General features: G+C 40.3%; 1 protein-coding gene across 1 annotated transcript in view; it reads left to right on the top strand.

Moving 5' to 3' along the window:
• Positions 1-2,223: 2,223 nt before the first annotated feature.
• LOC143735533 (uncharacterized) overlaps positions 2,224-15,798 on the top strand; it is a 198,144-nt gene continuing 184,569 nt past the window's right edge. The window contains exons 1-3 of the mRNA XM_077225720.1: positions 2,224-2,304; positions 4,086-4,126; positions 4,201-4,527. Of these exons, the coding sequence (XP_077081835.1) occupies positions 2,294-2,304; positions 4,086-4,126; positions 4,201-4,527 (379 nt within the window). The 5' untranslated portion in view covers positions 2,224-2,293. The remainder of the gene's footprint in view (positions 2,305-4,085; positions 4,127-4,200; positions 4,528-15,798) is intronic.

Raw genomic sequence — 15,798 nt, 5'->3', positions numbered from 1 at the left:
AAGGTAGAAGCTTACATCATCTATGATGATTTCTGCTACTAATGTCAGTTTTCAATGTCAGATGAAAGCAACTGGTTTCCTGGGAACAGGGACCATTATGAAAAATAGACTGCCTGCATTGTGAAAGTCAAAGATGTTAGATAACACCATACTACAAAAACAAGGAAGAGATAAATCTGAAATGGTTGTCAGAAAACTATCAGAGGTTGCAGTGACAAAGTGGCTGGACAATGAGTTCTGATGAGCTCCAGTGTCCATGGGATAAATCCTGAGATGGTCAGTGAAAGAGAAGCGCATGTTACTGTGCTACAACAACAACATCGGTGGATTTGACTTGATCAGCTTGTACCCGATAGCAAGCCGCACAAGAAAATGAACCATCCATTCGGTCCTACATGTCTTTGACCTGGCTGTCACAAACAGTGGAAAGCATACAGTTCAGACTAACAGATCTCTGAGAGACCAGAGAAGGAGAAACTGCAGTATTTTGACTTTAAGCTGCTGCTATAGATGAAATAATGCTCAAGCAGAGGGTCGAGGTCAACAGGTTCACAAGATGTCCAATAATGATGATGATAAGATGAGCATTCAAACAAAGAAGAGGAGGCCTGTTGAACCACATCAAAAAATACTAGTCTCTCTGTTTGCCAAAGATAGTGGAGGCAGTACATGCATTACGGTTCAGGAGAGAAGGATGCAAAGGAAAAACATTTGTCAAGTGTATTAAATGTTTGTGTGTGTTTCAAAGTAAAAAAAAACTGCTTTCCTAATGCTGGTAATCCCAGGTTGCTATGGTAACACAGGTTTGTTAACATTAAACTTGTGGCAACGAGAAACTGATGTCATTTCCTTATCATAAGAAGTTGTGGCCACTAGAAAAAGGTGTTGTTCCTTCAGCATAGGATCGCAAGGCCACGACTAGCTTATATTGTGTGGCCATGTCATTAAGATTTTGTTACCTCGAAATAATTATCTCGTCATTTTCGTGCCCACGACCTATTCTCATGTACCCACAAGTTAATAGTCGTGGCCATGACAAAACTAAGGGTGTGTCTCTATCGGCTCCCTAGTTCAGTAGTCAGGGCACTGATGAGGGAGTCGGTCATTTTAAGGGCTGTCTCTATCGCGAAATCCTTCGAGTAAACTGGAACGTTCGCTCCCTAAAAAGTCTCACAATGTACCGGAAAAACCAGGGAGCACTGATCCTCACGACCTTACCAGAAATGACATCACATTCCTGAAGCTCAAAAAAATAAAACGCACAAGCCAACTCAATAAAAATGATGCGCGCAATAGGTTCTGTGAGATTCTTAAGTGTGCTTTTGATGGAGACTTTACTGTCCCATGAGGCCACAGGAGAGGATTTGTGAATCGCAGTGAAGAGACGCTACTAACGCTGGTAGATCACATGATAATTACAACATGGCGAATGTTGTACATCCAGATTACATTCATACACACATTCATACTATATAGCCTATAGAATGTATTTTTTTTTTCCGGTCCTTACCAGTGCCTGGATTCGTGTACACAATAGGCTATTGTTACCCCAACATATGTCATGATGAAAATATTATAACCGAAAATATAATAAAGACAAAATTCCCTTGCCCTTTGCCTCAGTGGAGGTAAAAGCTTTCTCATTGAAAGCAATTTGCTATTGGCCACGTCACTGGACCCTTTTTCAGACAGTGTAGTGACCCGAGTGAGATGGACTTTAAGAGGCAAAAGGGGAACAACCTTGACCGTCACCATTTGGGACAGGTGTTCTGCAATGCCCATTTCAGTTTTAAAATCAAGTAATGTATTATAGTTCCAGAGACATCGCTTTCGAAAGTGCGGAAGAAACATTATTTCTAATTTACATTGAATTTTTTTTCTTTCCATCTTACATTTTTACGTAATAAACACAAATCTAAAAGAAATCATTATTTTATTTTGTGCGCATGCAATTTGTGTGTACGGTATTAAAGTAGCCTAAATTTTGGTATTCAACATAGCACTCAAAAATACAACAACCGTTCTTTATATTTTTCTCGCCATTGTTAAAAAAGGACGCAAAAGCAGTCTACTTCACAGAATCTTTTTCTTTCCTTTTTTTAAATTTTGCATCTTCGCAACACTCCAGCACAGCAGGGGTCACTATTCATTTTAGTTTGTAACCCGGCAGTAAATGTACATATGACGAAGAGACCGCCGCGGGTCTTCCCTGTCTATGGTCTTCCCAGATCTGTTTTCGAAAAGAGTAGTATTTCAGAAATATTCATATTTATATGAATTAAACTGCGACACCATGGTCACTGGGTATGTTTGCGATTTTTTTTTTAATGAAATTCTGTATTTACAAAATGCTTCGTGTCCTGGAAAATGCCGAAGTCCTGATGCGTTCGTATTTACATTTGGCCTGTTTTGTTTTGTTCCTCATTTCCTTTATTTAAGATAGAATCAACAGGAAAAACCTTGGTACGTCATTAATACATTATACATGGATTAATTGTTTAATGATTAACGGGATTATCTGCAGGAAAATGTTTATAACTAATTATGTTGCCGCAGTCATTTAGCAGTTAGCATTTTTGAATTTAAATCTTTTGTGTCACGATACATGTGTGTAGCTTTAACGTTATTTGAAAGTCATTTGATAATGCCTAATTTTACAGTGCATTCAAGATATTCAAGTTTTCACCAGTATGGTGATATGGGTAAAGATGCTCCTTTAAGAATATTTACTGCTAAATCATATTTAGCGACGAGTTCAACATTTACAGGATGAAGATACAATCCAATATAAAATATTAAGGGAAATACATGGAAACATATAATTATTTAGTTGTTAATTTGATGCATTTTGACAGCTTAGTTGAACAGTGACCTCAATCCACATGAAGTCACCATGAAATCAAAATGGACAATTCTTGTTTTTTATTGCAGTCTTTTTGAATATATATATATATATATATATGTGTGTGTGTATGTATGTGTAACCTGAATCTCAGTTAGAGAGAGATTTGTCTAAATTACACTATATAACATCTAATTATAAAGTTACACAAACAGTCTCTCCTTGTTCATGATTTATGTTTAAAATACATGAAGGGTGGTACTCTTGTCCATTGAGATTTTAGTGTTGATGCGGCTCCTTGTCAAGTCACAGAAATGAAAACCAAACAATTCACAAAACGTAGTGTACTAGCTCAGTGTTTATTGTGTTTAACGGTCAGTTATTGGCAGTCATGGCCTAATGGTAACAGAGTTGGACTGGTGACCCAAAGGTTGCTGGTTCGATTCCAGTACCGGCAGGAATATGACTGAGGTGTCCTTGAGCAAGGCACCTAACCCCCAATTGCTCCAGCCACTCAAGGCTGCCGACTGCTCCGGGTGTATCCACGTTTGCTGTGTGTGTGTTCACTACTCACTACTCTGCTCCTAATGTGTGTGCACTTACTTGGATGGGTTAAATGCAGAGGTCAAATTCCAAGTATGGGATACCATACTTGGCCGTCACTTTCACTTTTACTTATTGTGTTAGTACTGAAACTCTGATTAGCATGAACAACATGATTTTTATCATGTTGCGCCTGATTAGTTTTGTCTTGTTACTTTTAGTAAAACTAAGTAATTGCAGTCTGTTTAAATTTTTAAGTTTAAGTTTTTACAATAAGTATGTATTTTACAATACAGAAGTTGTGATAGACTTTTCCGAGTGAAACTGCTTCTCAAACAAGAAAAAAAGTAGGGCGGGACTTGATTTTGTCCAACGCAAATAGATAGGATCATTGGGGTTTGCTATTGGTCGATCTCATGTGGATTGACAGGATCTCCAGCCCTCGCCCCAAAAAACAAGTCATCATGCTTTTAGTTTGCCGTCCCCCTGACTGGCTGTTAGTGTTTTAGCACGTTAGCATGACATCACAGCAAGTCGGACAGCATTTCCAATCGTTTCTAGGCATATACCTCACTGTGATCACCGACGATTGGTTCTGTGCAGAACTTGCTCATCTTAAACAAGCCTGTTGCTGATATCATGCTTTAGTGGTTGAGATTAAATAAGTTGAAGAAACTTGTTTTGTTTTTGTTTTCTACAGTCGCTGTTTCATCTGTGTGTTTGCGGCGCTGATAAACAAAGGTGAGAATCAGAACGACACATCAGAAAGATAAATTCATGCCACAGACTGTGTTTAAAAGTTTCTTTCATTTCAGTGTGTCTGCAGGAAACAGTAGAGGCTGTTATTGGCGGTTCTGTTCTCCTGCCGTGTTCTTCCAGTGAACATCATCTTACAGCTCAAGACACTGATGTGAATTGGAGACACAATGGCAGCGAGAATGTGTATGATATAGTCAAGGGTGAAGATTTACTACAGTTACAGGACCCTCGTTACAAGAACAGAGCTGAAAGTTTGCCTGATGAGTATAAGAGAGGAAACTACTCCATCAAACTCAAGAATCTCACTCACACTGATGCAGGAAAATACATCTGCTACATCACACACTCATTTGAGCTTCAGACTGTACAGCTGATCATCAGAGGTGTGTAAAAATCCTTGATTCATGTATGAAGTTGATACCACTTTAGAATAATGGTCTGTCATTAATAGGAAACTATGCAGGAAGTAATGCAGGACAAGTTCTTGTCAAACACTTCAGATACTATGAACTAATATGGAAACAAGCTTAACTAATCACTAAGTAATAGGAAATTTAAGACTGAGATACTTCTTATTAGGTAATAAATTACTGAATGAGATTAGCCTCAATAATAACTATCAACTAACAATAACGAACTATAAGAATTACTTAAAGCTGCTCTCCCCCTACTGACCTAATGAGTAAATATAATGTGAAGCGCACGAGACAGACGGGATTTAAAGTCCCCCTGTAGACAATTTTATCCCTTAAAACTCATGACATATGTAAAGTTTTTTTCCTGTGAACATTTTTTATTCATGCCTTAAAATAGCTTGAATGAAACTCTACACCCTTGCTTCATTGAGTATATGTGGAATCATGAATATGCAAATTAGCCCCGCCTCCACTCACTCACACCAGCTTAGATCGCTGTACGTCGTTAGAAGTAGAAGAGTGAATTATACAGACTCATCTACAAGTCAATGTATCAGAATGCTAATGCGTTTTATGTTTCGCTCTACAACATCGTACACATAACGGTTATTAATTATTAGCCTTTTGCTTGAATATGTTATCAAATAGCTAATAATGTTTTGCTAATGTTACACAAACCAGATAAATCGCCACCTCAGAGTCAGAAAGCTGTCTTCTAACAATCAGTTCCTTAGAAACGCTTTGAACAACTGAGAACATCAGTGGAGAAAGGCATATACTGTATATAGTTTAACATCGTAATATACATATACACAATTCACACTTTTCTGTTGATATGAAAATTCTGGTACATTTAGCAATACACCAGGATAACCTGGCTTCTCTTGAGACTCTCCTGATTCACAGCAGTAAATGATATGCTAAAGCCCGCCGGTACATTGACCTGATTGGTTACAAGGTAGTTTGTGACGTCAGAAACACCAGCGATTTCAAACCGTGTTTTAGAGACTGTCTTTGGTTCAGGAGAAAATAATCAGCAGTGGTGTTGACTTATGAATTTGACCATGGTTTGTCTTAAAGCATATTAAAAACACCACATAGACATATAAACAACATTACAAACTTGATTTTCATCACGGGGGACTTTGTCGGCTGAAGACCCAAGTTTGGTTTGAAGATGAAAAACATACCAAATACAATGTTCTCTCACCATTCCTGATTTATAACACACACTCACAGCGTTCGGCTGGTCTTGCGTCTGTCAGAGCAGAAACTAAAGCTTCTGCTCTCCGTATGTTTTACTGTTGTCTCCCTTCACGTTCATATGTAAATTGCGCAAGCTTATTTTGTCCAAAAATTAAAATTAGCCCATGATTTAATCACCCTCGAGCCATCCTAGGTGTATATGACAATGTAATGCGTCGTACTGCAGATATTTACTCTACGCCATGACGCACTACACTACTTCTGACGTCACGCGTTGTGTAAGTTGCGCTTTATACGCAAGTAGACCGCATATGTTCATTCATATACTCTGAATATAGTCATAAAATAGTCATGTTCACTTTAAAATAATGGTCACTAGGTAACACTTGAGTAATTAGTGATGCATTTTATGATTGTATTCAGAGTAGAAAAGACCATTTATTTAGTCTTAGTCATTATTTTAGTCATTAACACACGATAATGTTGAGATTTAGTAAATAACTGGTAATTCTTTATAAGTTTGTCATGGTTAGTTATTATTCAGGCTAATCTCATTCAGTAATTACCTAATAAGGAAGTATCTCAGTCTTAAATTTGCTATTACTTACTGATTAGTTAAGCTTGTTTCCATATTAGTTCATAGGAGCTGAAGTGTTTGACAAGAATTTGTCCTGCGTAGTTCTCTTTCATCATCTCGTTTCGAGATCCACCTATGGGAAGGGCATCCGTACCTGACCTCTCCAGAAGCATCCAATTGCACCAAGTCTGGCTAACAGACAGAAGCGCGCAGCCACTGCCAGGTAAGGCCACACCCCCTTACCTACGGGCATATAACAGCTGGGCGTGCTGCTATTCCTCAGTTGACATTCGCTTCTCGCAATCTCTGCATTGACACAGTTCGGTTGGATTAACGTTACGCTGCTCACTTTCGAGTCTTCAGGAGGACATATCGCCAGATCAGCCTCCGCCAGACGTGAGTGACAGTCGTTTCTTCAGCCTATCCGCTGTGTTTTTTGCATCCGGAGCCGCCCGAGCTCTCGCTGTCCTTCACCTGCTCCTCCTTACATTGCTGCCCGCCACGGAGATTTCCGAGCTCTTCACCGCTGGCCCACCCATGGCTATGTGACCGTCTAAACAGCCGCTTCCCCCGGGGAACAGCCTATCACGACGAGCCTGCCCGGCCGCGTGTGGTGCTCTCATCGCCGCTGAGGACCCTCTCGTCCTGCGTGGTCTGCTTGGGCTTAACACGCTCAAGAAGCTTTGGAGAACCCGGAGAATTGCGGTCATTGTAATTGCTGCCCATGTAGTTTTTACTTAGCCGGCCTTTAGTTGCACGACCCACCGCGCAGTGCTCGGCCTTTCTGACTCGGAGGGGAGACACAGTGATGATGACGCGCTACCGGGGGACTCCCGGAGCGCCAACTCTCTAAAATATTTGAGCTGACATCAGCCCAATCCGCATTCCCTGAAGAGGACGTCTTCGCGGGAAAACCCCACTCTCGTTGACGAACCGGTCGGTTCCGGCGAAGGGGATGACGCGGTCCTTTTAGCGTTCCCTAGGCTAGCGCTCACGCGGCTTTGCCTCAGTCCATCCTCCTGGAGGTTTGTGAGCGAGCGGCCGTTCGCCTCAACAGTGTGTGGCCAGCTCCACAGAGCTCCACCGACCAGGATAGGAATATTTACGACGGGTAAGCGCTGGGACCACCGCCCAGTCTGAGGCGGCTGGAGCGTCCCGCTAGACTGTTAACACGGTCTCGCGGGCCTTGATGTGTTACGATTACGTGTTGAGGCCTTCAATTTATGCCTTCCTAGGAAGGCGGCCCGAACGCAAGCGGCCTGCCTGTTGTTCGACCATTGGGAGTAACGTTACACAGGGTCTCCCACCGACGGTCGGTTAATCCAGTCTCGTGGCTGCCCAGCCCGTGTGTTTAGTGGACGTTGTGTGTGCGTGTCCTCCCCCCCCCCCCCAACAAGTTACAGGGGGTCTGTCGTGAGGAAAAGTACATAGCAGTGTTACCACACCGCACGCACTTGGTTCCCCTCACCCAGTTATTAAAGGCTTCGGCCCCAGTGTTTCCCAACACAAAACACACACATTACTAAACAACACATTTAATAAACGAATCAAATGAATTCGTGCAGATTTATATATTTGCCAACATAGAGAGCAAATTTCTCTGATCCCATACATGTCGCCCTGAGTCCGTCCACAAGAGGGCGCCATTGCCTCAAAAATCAACCAGCTGGGCTCATACAGCTCAGTTGCGGCTGCCCAGCCCATGTGTTTTTAGTGGACGTTGTGTGTGGAAGGCCCCTGTGTTCCCCAACACAAAACACACACATAACTAAATAACACTTTTAAACAAACAAATTAAATAAATCCGTTACAGAGGGAGTATCTCTCTCCGCGGATATTATTTTTCTGCCTGCGCTTAAGACTGCCCAGTTCATGTGTTCAGGAGATATGTTTTTCCCCCACTTTCAGGGGGCACCTTGCAAGGGAAAGTTCAGCACAGTGGACACCACACTGTTCCCCTCACTCGGTCAATAAAGGCTTCGGCCCCAGTGTTTGCCCAACACAAAACACACAAAGTTACGAATCAAATGATTTCGTTTTGGAGAGAAGACCTCTCTCCGCGGAGAAAACTTCTCACTGCAGAGGGAGGTAATCCCTCCGAACCCCTGCATGTCGCCGCTAGTGTGCCCACTAGATGGCGCCTTGCATCACAAATGAACTAGCTGGGCCTATACAGCCCCGCTCCAGCCCGAGCGGGTGCGCTCGCTAGTCACAAAGCGGCTTGGCAAGCCTTTTCAGCGCCCGAGTGGGTTTTTGCGAACCGTAACCCAGGGTTACAAGCTGCAGTTTGCAATAAAACCTCCGCATTTTAACGGCGTTCTCTCTTCTCACACAGAAAAAAACGCCTCACACATTCTTGAAGAGGAAATTTCCTCCCTCCTAACAAGGGAGCGATTCAGCCTGTCATGTGGGTTTTGAGGGCTCCACCGTCAGGCAGCACCCTCTAACCCGCAGTTTTATGAAGGGTGCACGCCGCTCTTTGCCGGTCATCAGGAGATCTGTTCCAGAGTGGGACCTCCCCATGGTGCTGGAAGCGAGGTCTCTGTATCCTTTTGAGCCTCTGAGGAGTATTTCCCTTAAGCTGCTGTCCCTCAAGACAGCTTTGCTGTCGGCCTTGGCATCTGCTAAACGGGTAAGTGAGCTACTTGCACTCTGGGTTCACCCCTCGTGTGCCAAATTCTCCCTACGTGGAGATAAGGTTTTCCTTAAGCCTAACCCGGCCTTCATGCCGAAATGGTTCCCTGCGTTCACTTCGGAGGTTTTGGAGCTATCCGCTTTTCACCCTCCACCCTTTGCCTCCCCGGAGGATCAGGGGCTGAATGCTCTGTGTCCCGTCCGTGCTCTGCAAGCATATATGACCAGGACCAGTGCTTTCCGCAAGAGCGACCAGCTCTTTGTTTCAAGGGCTCCCCTGCATAAGGGGAGTTCCATTTCAAAGCAATGCCTCTCACATTGGCTTGTGGACGCTATACTATGGCTTATGAAGCAAAGGGAGTGCAGCCCCCAAGGGGCATCAGAGCTCATTCCACAAGGGGCTTAGCCGCCTCTTGGGCTTTGTTCAGGGGAGTGCCACTGCAGGACATCTGCTCCGCGGCCAGCTGGGCCTCTCCTCATACCTTTGAGCGTTACAACCGGTTGGATGTCACCAGAACTTCGGTGGCACACTCGGTCCTAGGGGTAGGGTCCTCTTAGCCCTTTCCCACAGCCCCGTTTGGTTAACCAACGAGGAGTGAATGGGCCGGCTGGCCACGTTCATTCCTGTCACCAAGCATTCGCATTCCTTCTTGGGTTTAGCTATGTGCATTGGTGGTGCGGGGGCCATTATCATGTATGTGTCTCATGCATGTTTCATGCCCTGCTTGTCCACAGCAGTTTAGCGTGGCGGAAAACTTGCAGGGTCATGTGTGTGGGACGTGTCAGGCACCGCCTCTCTGAGGTGACCGTCCTTCTCTGGCCTTCAGAACCTCACTGTGAGTGTATTGGGCAATCGGGGAGCTGTCCATGTCTCTCCCATAGGTGGATCTCGAAACGAGAGAATGAAAGAGAACAATAGGTTACTGTCGTAACCCCGGTTCTCTGAAACATCGAGTGGAGAGATCCACCAGCTTTGCCCCGCTTGCCGCACAAGAAGCGAATATACTTACTGAGGAATAGCAGCGTGCCCAGCTGTTATATGCCCGTAGGTAAGGGGGTGTAGCCTTACCTGGCAGTGGCTGCGCGCTTCTGTCTGTTAGCCAGACTTGGTGCAATTGGATGCTTCTGCAGAGGTCAGGTACGGATGCCCTTCCCATAGGTGGATCTCTCCACTCGATGTTTCAGAGAACCGGGGTTACGACAGTAACCTATTGTTTCCTATTTATGTTAGATCATTATTCTGAAGAGTTCAAGTTCACTAGTTATAGATGAATCTATTGCCTTTATCACAGTGAGGTATTTTTTTGTTGCAGAATCAACATCAGGAATAGAAAGTAAATCCACTGAACATGAAAACTCAGAAGATGAAACTGAATCAAACAGTGCAGAGACATCATTGAACTGGTTTTTCATTCTATTAATTGTACTAATAATAATACTAATAATACTGTCCATAGGCTGTTTAATTGTATTCTACTGTAGAAGAAAAAAAAAGCAAGCTCTCTCATTCTCTTGTGTCAGGACTGAAGACGAAACATAGTGACTCAAATGACATATCAGTCCTAAAAGTTTCAATTTTCACATTATCTCACTGTATTTTTACAGCTGTCTCTGGGTCTTTCTGGTGCATGCACATGTTTTGAGCTGTTATATTATTGCCTTATACACTGTTTGTTCTTGCTGAATGAGATCTTCAAACACTGAAACAGTAGATATTTTTTTAAAGGTAAATGACCAATGACTGTCAATTTTACTGCCTTAATCCTGAACAAGTATACTTCATGTTTTGTTGGTCAATATTAAATGTATTTGTTATAAATTATATTATGCGTGTTAAAATTAAAACATTTACCAAATCTGATTATTATACACACTAAACTTTTAAAACACCTGTGTGTAATATCAGATTTAGTTAATGTGTGTAATACACAAGCACATTTGTATTAGACTGTTAATTAACAGATTTCCAGTGGACAGGTTATTTATTTTTTTACTTTTTCTTAAATCTTTTCTTAGAAGAAATTGTGAGAGTTTGACCCTCCCCTGCACTAATTTAAGTTGCCTTATGATGTTGCTCACAAACCTATTGTCTTAATAATTACTTAATGTAAGCCTTAGTTTTTAGTGTCTTGTAAGAATGTAAGATGCTATAAGACGTCCTTTAATAATATTAGAATAAGGTTGGATGTTGTTGATTACTCAGATTTGATTTCAGATGAGAGCTTTTACCTTTTTTTTTTTTTTTGTAAAGCTTTTAATTCTTAATTTCTTTCCAAAGAAGAATTTTGGTGTTGGTCCGCTTTCATCAAAGCAATTCAGACACACTTTTACAGTTGTTTGTTTTTGTTTTTTTAATAAGACCAACTTGTCTTATGTCTGAAATCATTGCAGTGAGGAATAAAGTAACTTTTCAATTGTAATTTCTAAGAATAAGAGTACATGTTTTGTACTATGGTAAAACTAAATCTTTGGTTTCGTACAGCATCATTTTGTATCTCAAGGGTAAAAGTTTGCTTTCTAAAGCTGAGACTCTCCATTTCCGCTTGTTCAATTACTTATGTTGGTGTAATTATGGTAATAATAATAAATTTTTTTTACCATAGTTGTGAACAGCAATGAATTAAATAAATAAATGTAATCAAACTTACTTGAGTGTGATAAGCTTCCTTTCATTGACAATTTCATTCTGCTCCTCAAGTGAAACACTTCCCTGATTTATTTCTTCAAACACACTGTCGTCATGACTTCAGTTTATTATTACTGAAAACGACAACAGGAGAATCCAGTTTGTCTCCTTCCTGACCTCCAGCGAAACCGAAGAGAGTTAACTTAATATTGATCTGAAGAGTTTTGTTATTCATTCGCCTTTCAAATGTTTCAGAGCACCGGATGCAGCTGATAGAACAGAAAAGTTGCTCATTCCTGAATGAATTAAAGAATAGTTGACTTTTACAAGAAATTACCTTTATTGTTATTTTTTGTCATATAATCTGAACTCTTTCTCTTATTTTCATCCCTACAGACTGCGCTAAAAAGTGTAATTTTCTCTGACAATATAATATAATAATATATACAGTCATAAAGGGACTTTGATGTAATGGGAGGAGAGTTTAAATTATTACAGTCAATAAAACTGGATGATCGGGTCAATGGGCAATTTAAAATGGGTCTAGTGTATTATGATCTTTATGATTTGCAGCTAGCAATGCTTTTATAATAATATAATATAAATGTTGAAGCCCAATGTTTATCAATAACTGAACATTGTTAACAAGAATTGATTAGTGAGGAAGAAACTATTTGAACACGATTTTACTGAAGTTTTTTAAATGATAATTTTCTGAATTACTGTATGTCACACACATTCCTGTCATGTCTTGACTTCAGTTTGTCACTGTAAGAGCACGGCAAGAATGCAGAGCTTCCAGTTACACACTCGGGCCGTTTGCACGACAACATTTTCAACTAAAACATTTTTTCATCATGAGTGAGATCAGTCACATCGCCATCTACTGGCCTGACATGGATCCGTGTGAACAGCGATCGCATTGACAATGGTGTCATCTGTAGCCTATCCGAAAAATGCAAAGGAAAAACTTTGTTCCGTTTTTAGTATATTGTTGTTGTGTAAATGTATCCTATATGAAGACCTTCAGATAAACTGAGGGGCTGTTTACACAACACTGTTTTCAACTAAAAACGTAAAACTTTGTATGCTTTTTGGCTGTTAATTTACACGACAACAGTGTTTTGGGGGCCTGAAAAGGCAAACTTTTGGAAACGGGTTTTAAAGTGCAAGTTTTTGAAAACGATACCGTTTACACTACAAAAACGCAAATTTGTGAAAACTGTGATGTCATGCGCATGCGTATTACGTGTTCAGTCTATATGCATTTAGTGTTTCTTTACAAAGTTATATTGCCACCTACTGGCCTGGCAGCATGATACAGAGTTTTAGTCGTTTTCACAGACCGTTTTGACAATGGTGTCGTGTTTACACAAAAAATGTAAAGGAAAAACTTTGTTCTGTTTTAGTATTTTGTTGTTGTGTAAATTCATTAAGACCTTCTGATAAACTGTATAAACTTCCTAATTCCTTTGAGTTTTCTGCGCATAGACGACACCATTGTCAAAACGATCCCCATTCACATGGATCTGCGAAAACAACTAAAAATGCTGTATTCTGCTGCCAGGCCATTAGATGGTAATGAAACACCATCGACTGAACACGTAATACGCATGTGCATGATGTCATTGTCTTCAGAGATTCGCATTTTTGTTGTTTACACAGTGACCGTTTTCAAAAACTTGCACTGTAAACCCCTTTTCAAAAGTTTGCGTTTTCATGCTGTCAAAACCTAGCTGTCGTGTAAACGAACGGCCAAAACGCATACACAGTTTTACGTTTTTAGTTGAAAATGGTGTCGTTTAAATAGCCCCTTAAAAAAAAGCTAATTTGTGAAAACGGTAACGTCATGCGCATGCATATTACATGTTCAGTCTATGGGCATCTAGTGTTTCTTTACAAAGTGGCATCACCATCTACTGAATAATAAAGGGTTTTAGTAGTTTTCGTGGATCCGTTTGAACGGGTACCGTTTTGACAACGTTGTCATCTGTACAATCAAAAACATTTTCCATTTTTAGTAGGCCTACATTAATGTTGTGTAAATTTACCCTGAAATAATTCTATGATACTGTTATAATCTTAATATTTTTAATTCAGTTTCATATATCATGTGTGGAAAAAGTAGACCATTTTGTGTTGTTTTTTTCTATATGGACAAAAATAGTTTTGAGGCCTATTCTGATATAGCCTATATCTATAAACTTTGATGTTTTACATTTGCTAGAAGGCTACAGATCTAATTTGGGGTTAAGAACAATTTCATATTTAGTTGCAGATTGCTTGAACCAGACTATTAGTTATAATTGTTTTTGCTGTTTTTGTTTGAGTATTTATTTTATTCACTATTATTTAGATAGTAAATAAAATAATGAGCTTTATCTACCATAATAATTATCATTCCCTACAGGAAATAAACTAGTTTTCTGTCTGATTATTGGGTGGGAAGGGGGGTATGGTGATTAGTATAGTTATTGAGGCTGGATTACCTAACATATACTGTATGTATATTTATGTATGTATGTAGCCTATGTATGAAAAAATAACATGAAACAGTGGTTATAAACACAAAAACTGCTTAAACTGCTTAATGGATTGATGATGTTGGTGGAGTATTAGGTGTTGAAAAAAGTGTGTATGTGGTCAGAGCAAACTTGACTGTCTCTGATTGATGTGGGAGAAGTTTTTCCTGTCTGCTTCAGAGCTGCAGTAGATTCATTTTAAACAATGTGTGAGGGGAACCAGGTTTCATTAGATTCAACTGTTTTAATCACGCAGTAACATGAGGATCATTCAGCTTCAGCTCTGTGAGTTCATTACTTGTTATGAATATTTTTTACATGTGCTTTATAAACAGTGATTTTATGTGGCTAATCTTAATTATGATGGCTGTGTGTCTATTTATTATCTTATAGATGTATTAGTCTGTTGTCATGCTGCAGTATCAGATCAACTCACTGATTTGGGATCAAATGTGACCATAAACTGTGATCTTGATGAAAATGAGGTTTATTGGATTTTACTGAAAACACCAGATCCTCCAACAGTGATTCTACGATCATTCCCAACACCAATATCACCTTTTTACACAAATAAAACATTCAGAAAGAAATATTCAGTGCAGTTTAAACATTGTCTGGTTATTAATAATGTAACCGCTGATGAATTAGGAGTTTATTACTGTATGAACACAGATGAACCTCTAAAACTCAGCAACAGCACCAGACTGCACTTCACCGGTGAGTTCATTTACTTAGTCAGTAAACAAGGCTTATTGATGATCACTGCTTACATTTGTCATTTACTACTTCATATTTTATTTAGATATGAAAAACTTACTTATATTCGCATTTATTATCAATATTTTCAGTTTTACAAAATTGCAGCTATTGCACTAACACTAACAGTTTTTACAGTAACAGACTGTGGACAATTTCTTTCCAGAATCAACTCAACTAACTGAGTGTCACAATCACACAGTGGTGGAGTTTATTGATCAGAATCAGACACAATGGCAGATTATTATCATCATCATATCTCATCAAGTTTCTCACTTCCCTCTGTTGCTGAAATATTGGACATTATCAGAAACTTGAAACCAACTACTTGTCAGCTAGACCCTCTTCCTTCCATTTTAGTAAAAGCCTGCTCACTCTCTCTCTCTTCACAAATAACTGCCATTGTCCATTCCTCTCTCACCTCTGGTATTGTTCCCTCATCTCTAAAATCAGCTGCAATAACTCCTATACTTAAGAAGCCTGGTGCAGACCCCAACAATTTGAATAACCTCCGCCCTATCTCTAACTTACCTTTTCTTTCTAAAATCCTTGAAAAGATAGTTGCATCTCAGGTCCATGCACACATCTCTGACAATAACCTCTATGAACAATTTCAATCTGGTTTCCGTCCCTGCCATAGTACAGAAACAGCTCTGGTAAAAATAACCAATGATCTTCTCGTGGCAGCTGATTCGGGACTGCTAACTATTCTTATTCTCCTTGATCTAAGCGCAGCCTTTGACACCATTTCTCATAACATCCTCATTGACAGATTAGTCTCTATTGGTTTCACTGGCTCATCCTTGGACTGGTTTAAATCATATCTCGCTGGCCGCACTCAGTTCATCCAGCTCAAACATTTTAAATCCGAGCTAACCCCTGTCACTACAGGTGTACCCCAGGGCTCTGTCCTGGGG

This window comes from Siphateles boraxobius, unplaced genomic scaffold, assembly GCF_051911475.1.
Source record: "Siphateles boraxobius isolate OS27281-9 unplaced genomic scaffold, OSU_SipBor_1 13, whole genome shotgun sequence".
NCBI lineage: Eukaryota > Metazoa > Chordata > Actinopteri > Cypriniformes > Leuciscidae > Siphateles > Siphateles boraxobius.
Note: the sequence above shows the minus strand (reverse complement) of the source record. Positions and strands in the feature narration are given on the sequence as shown.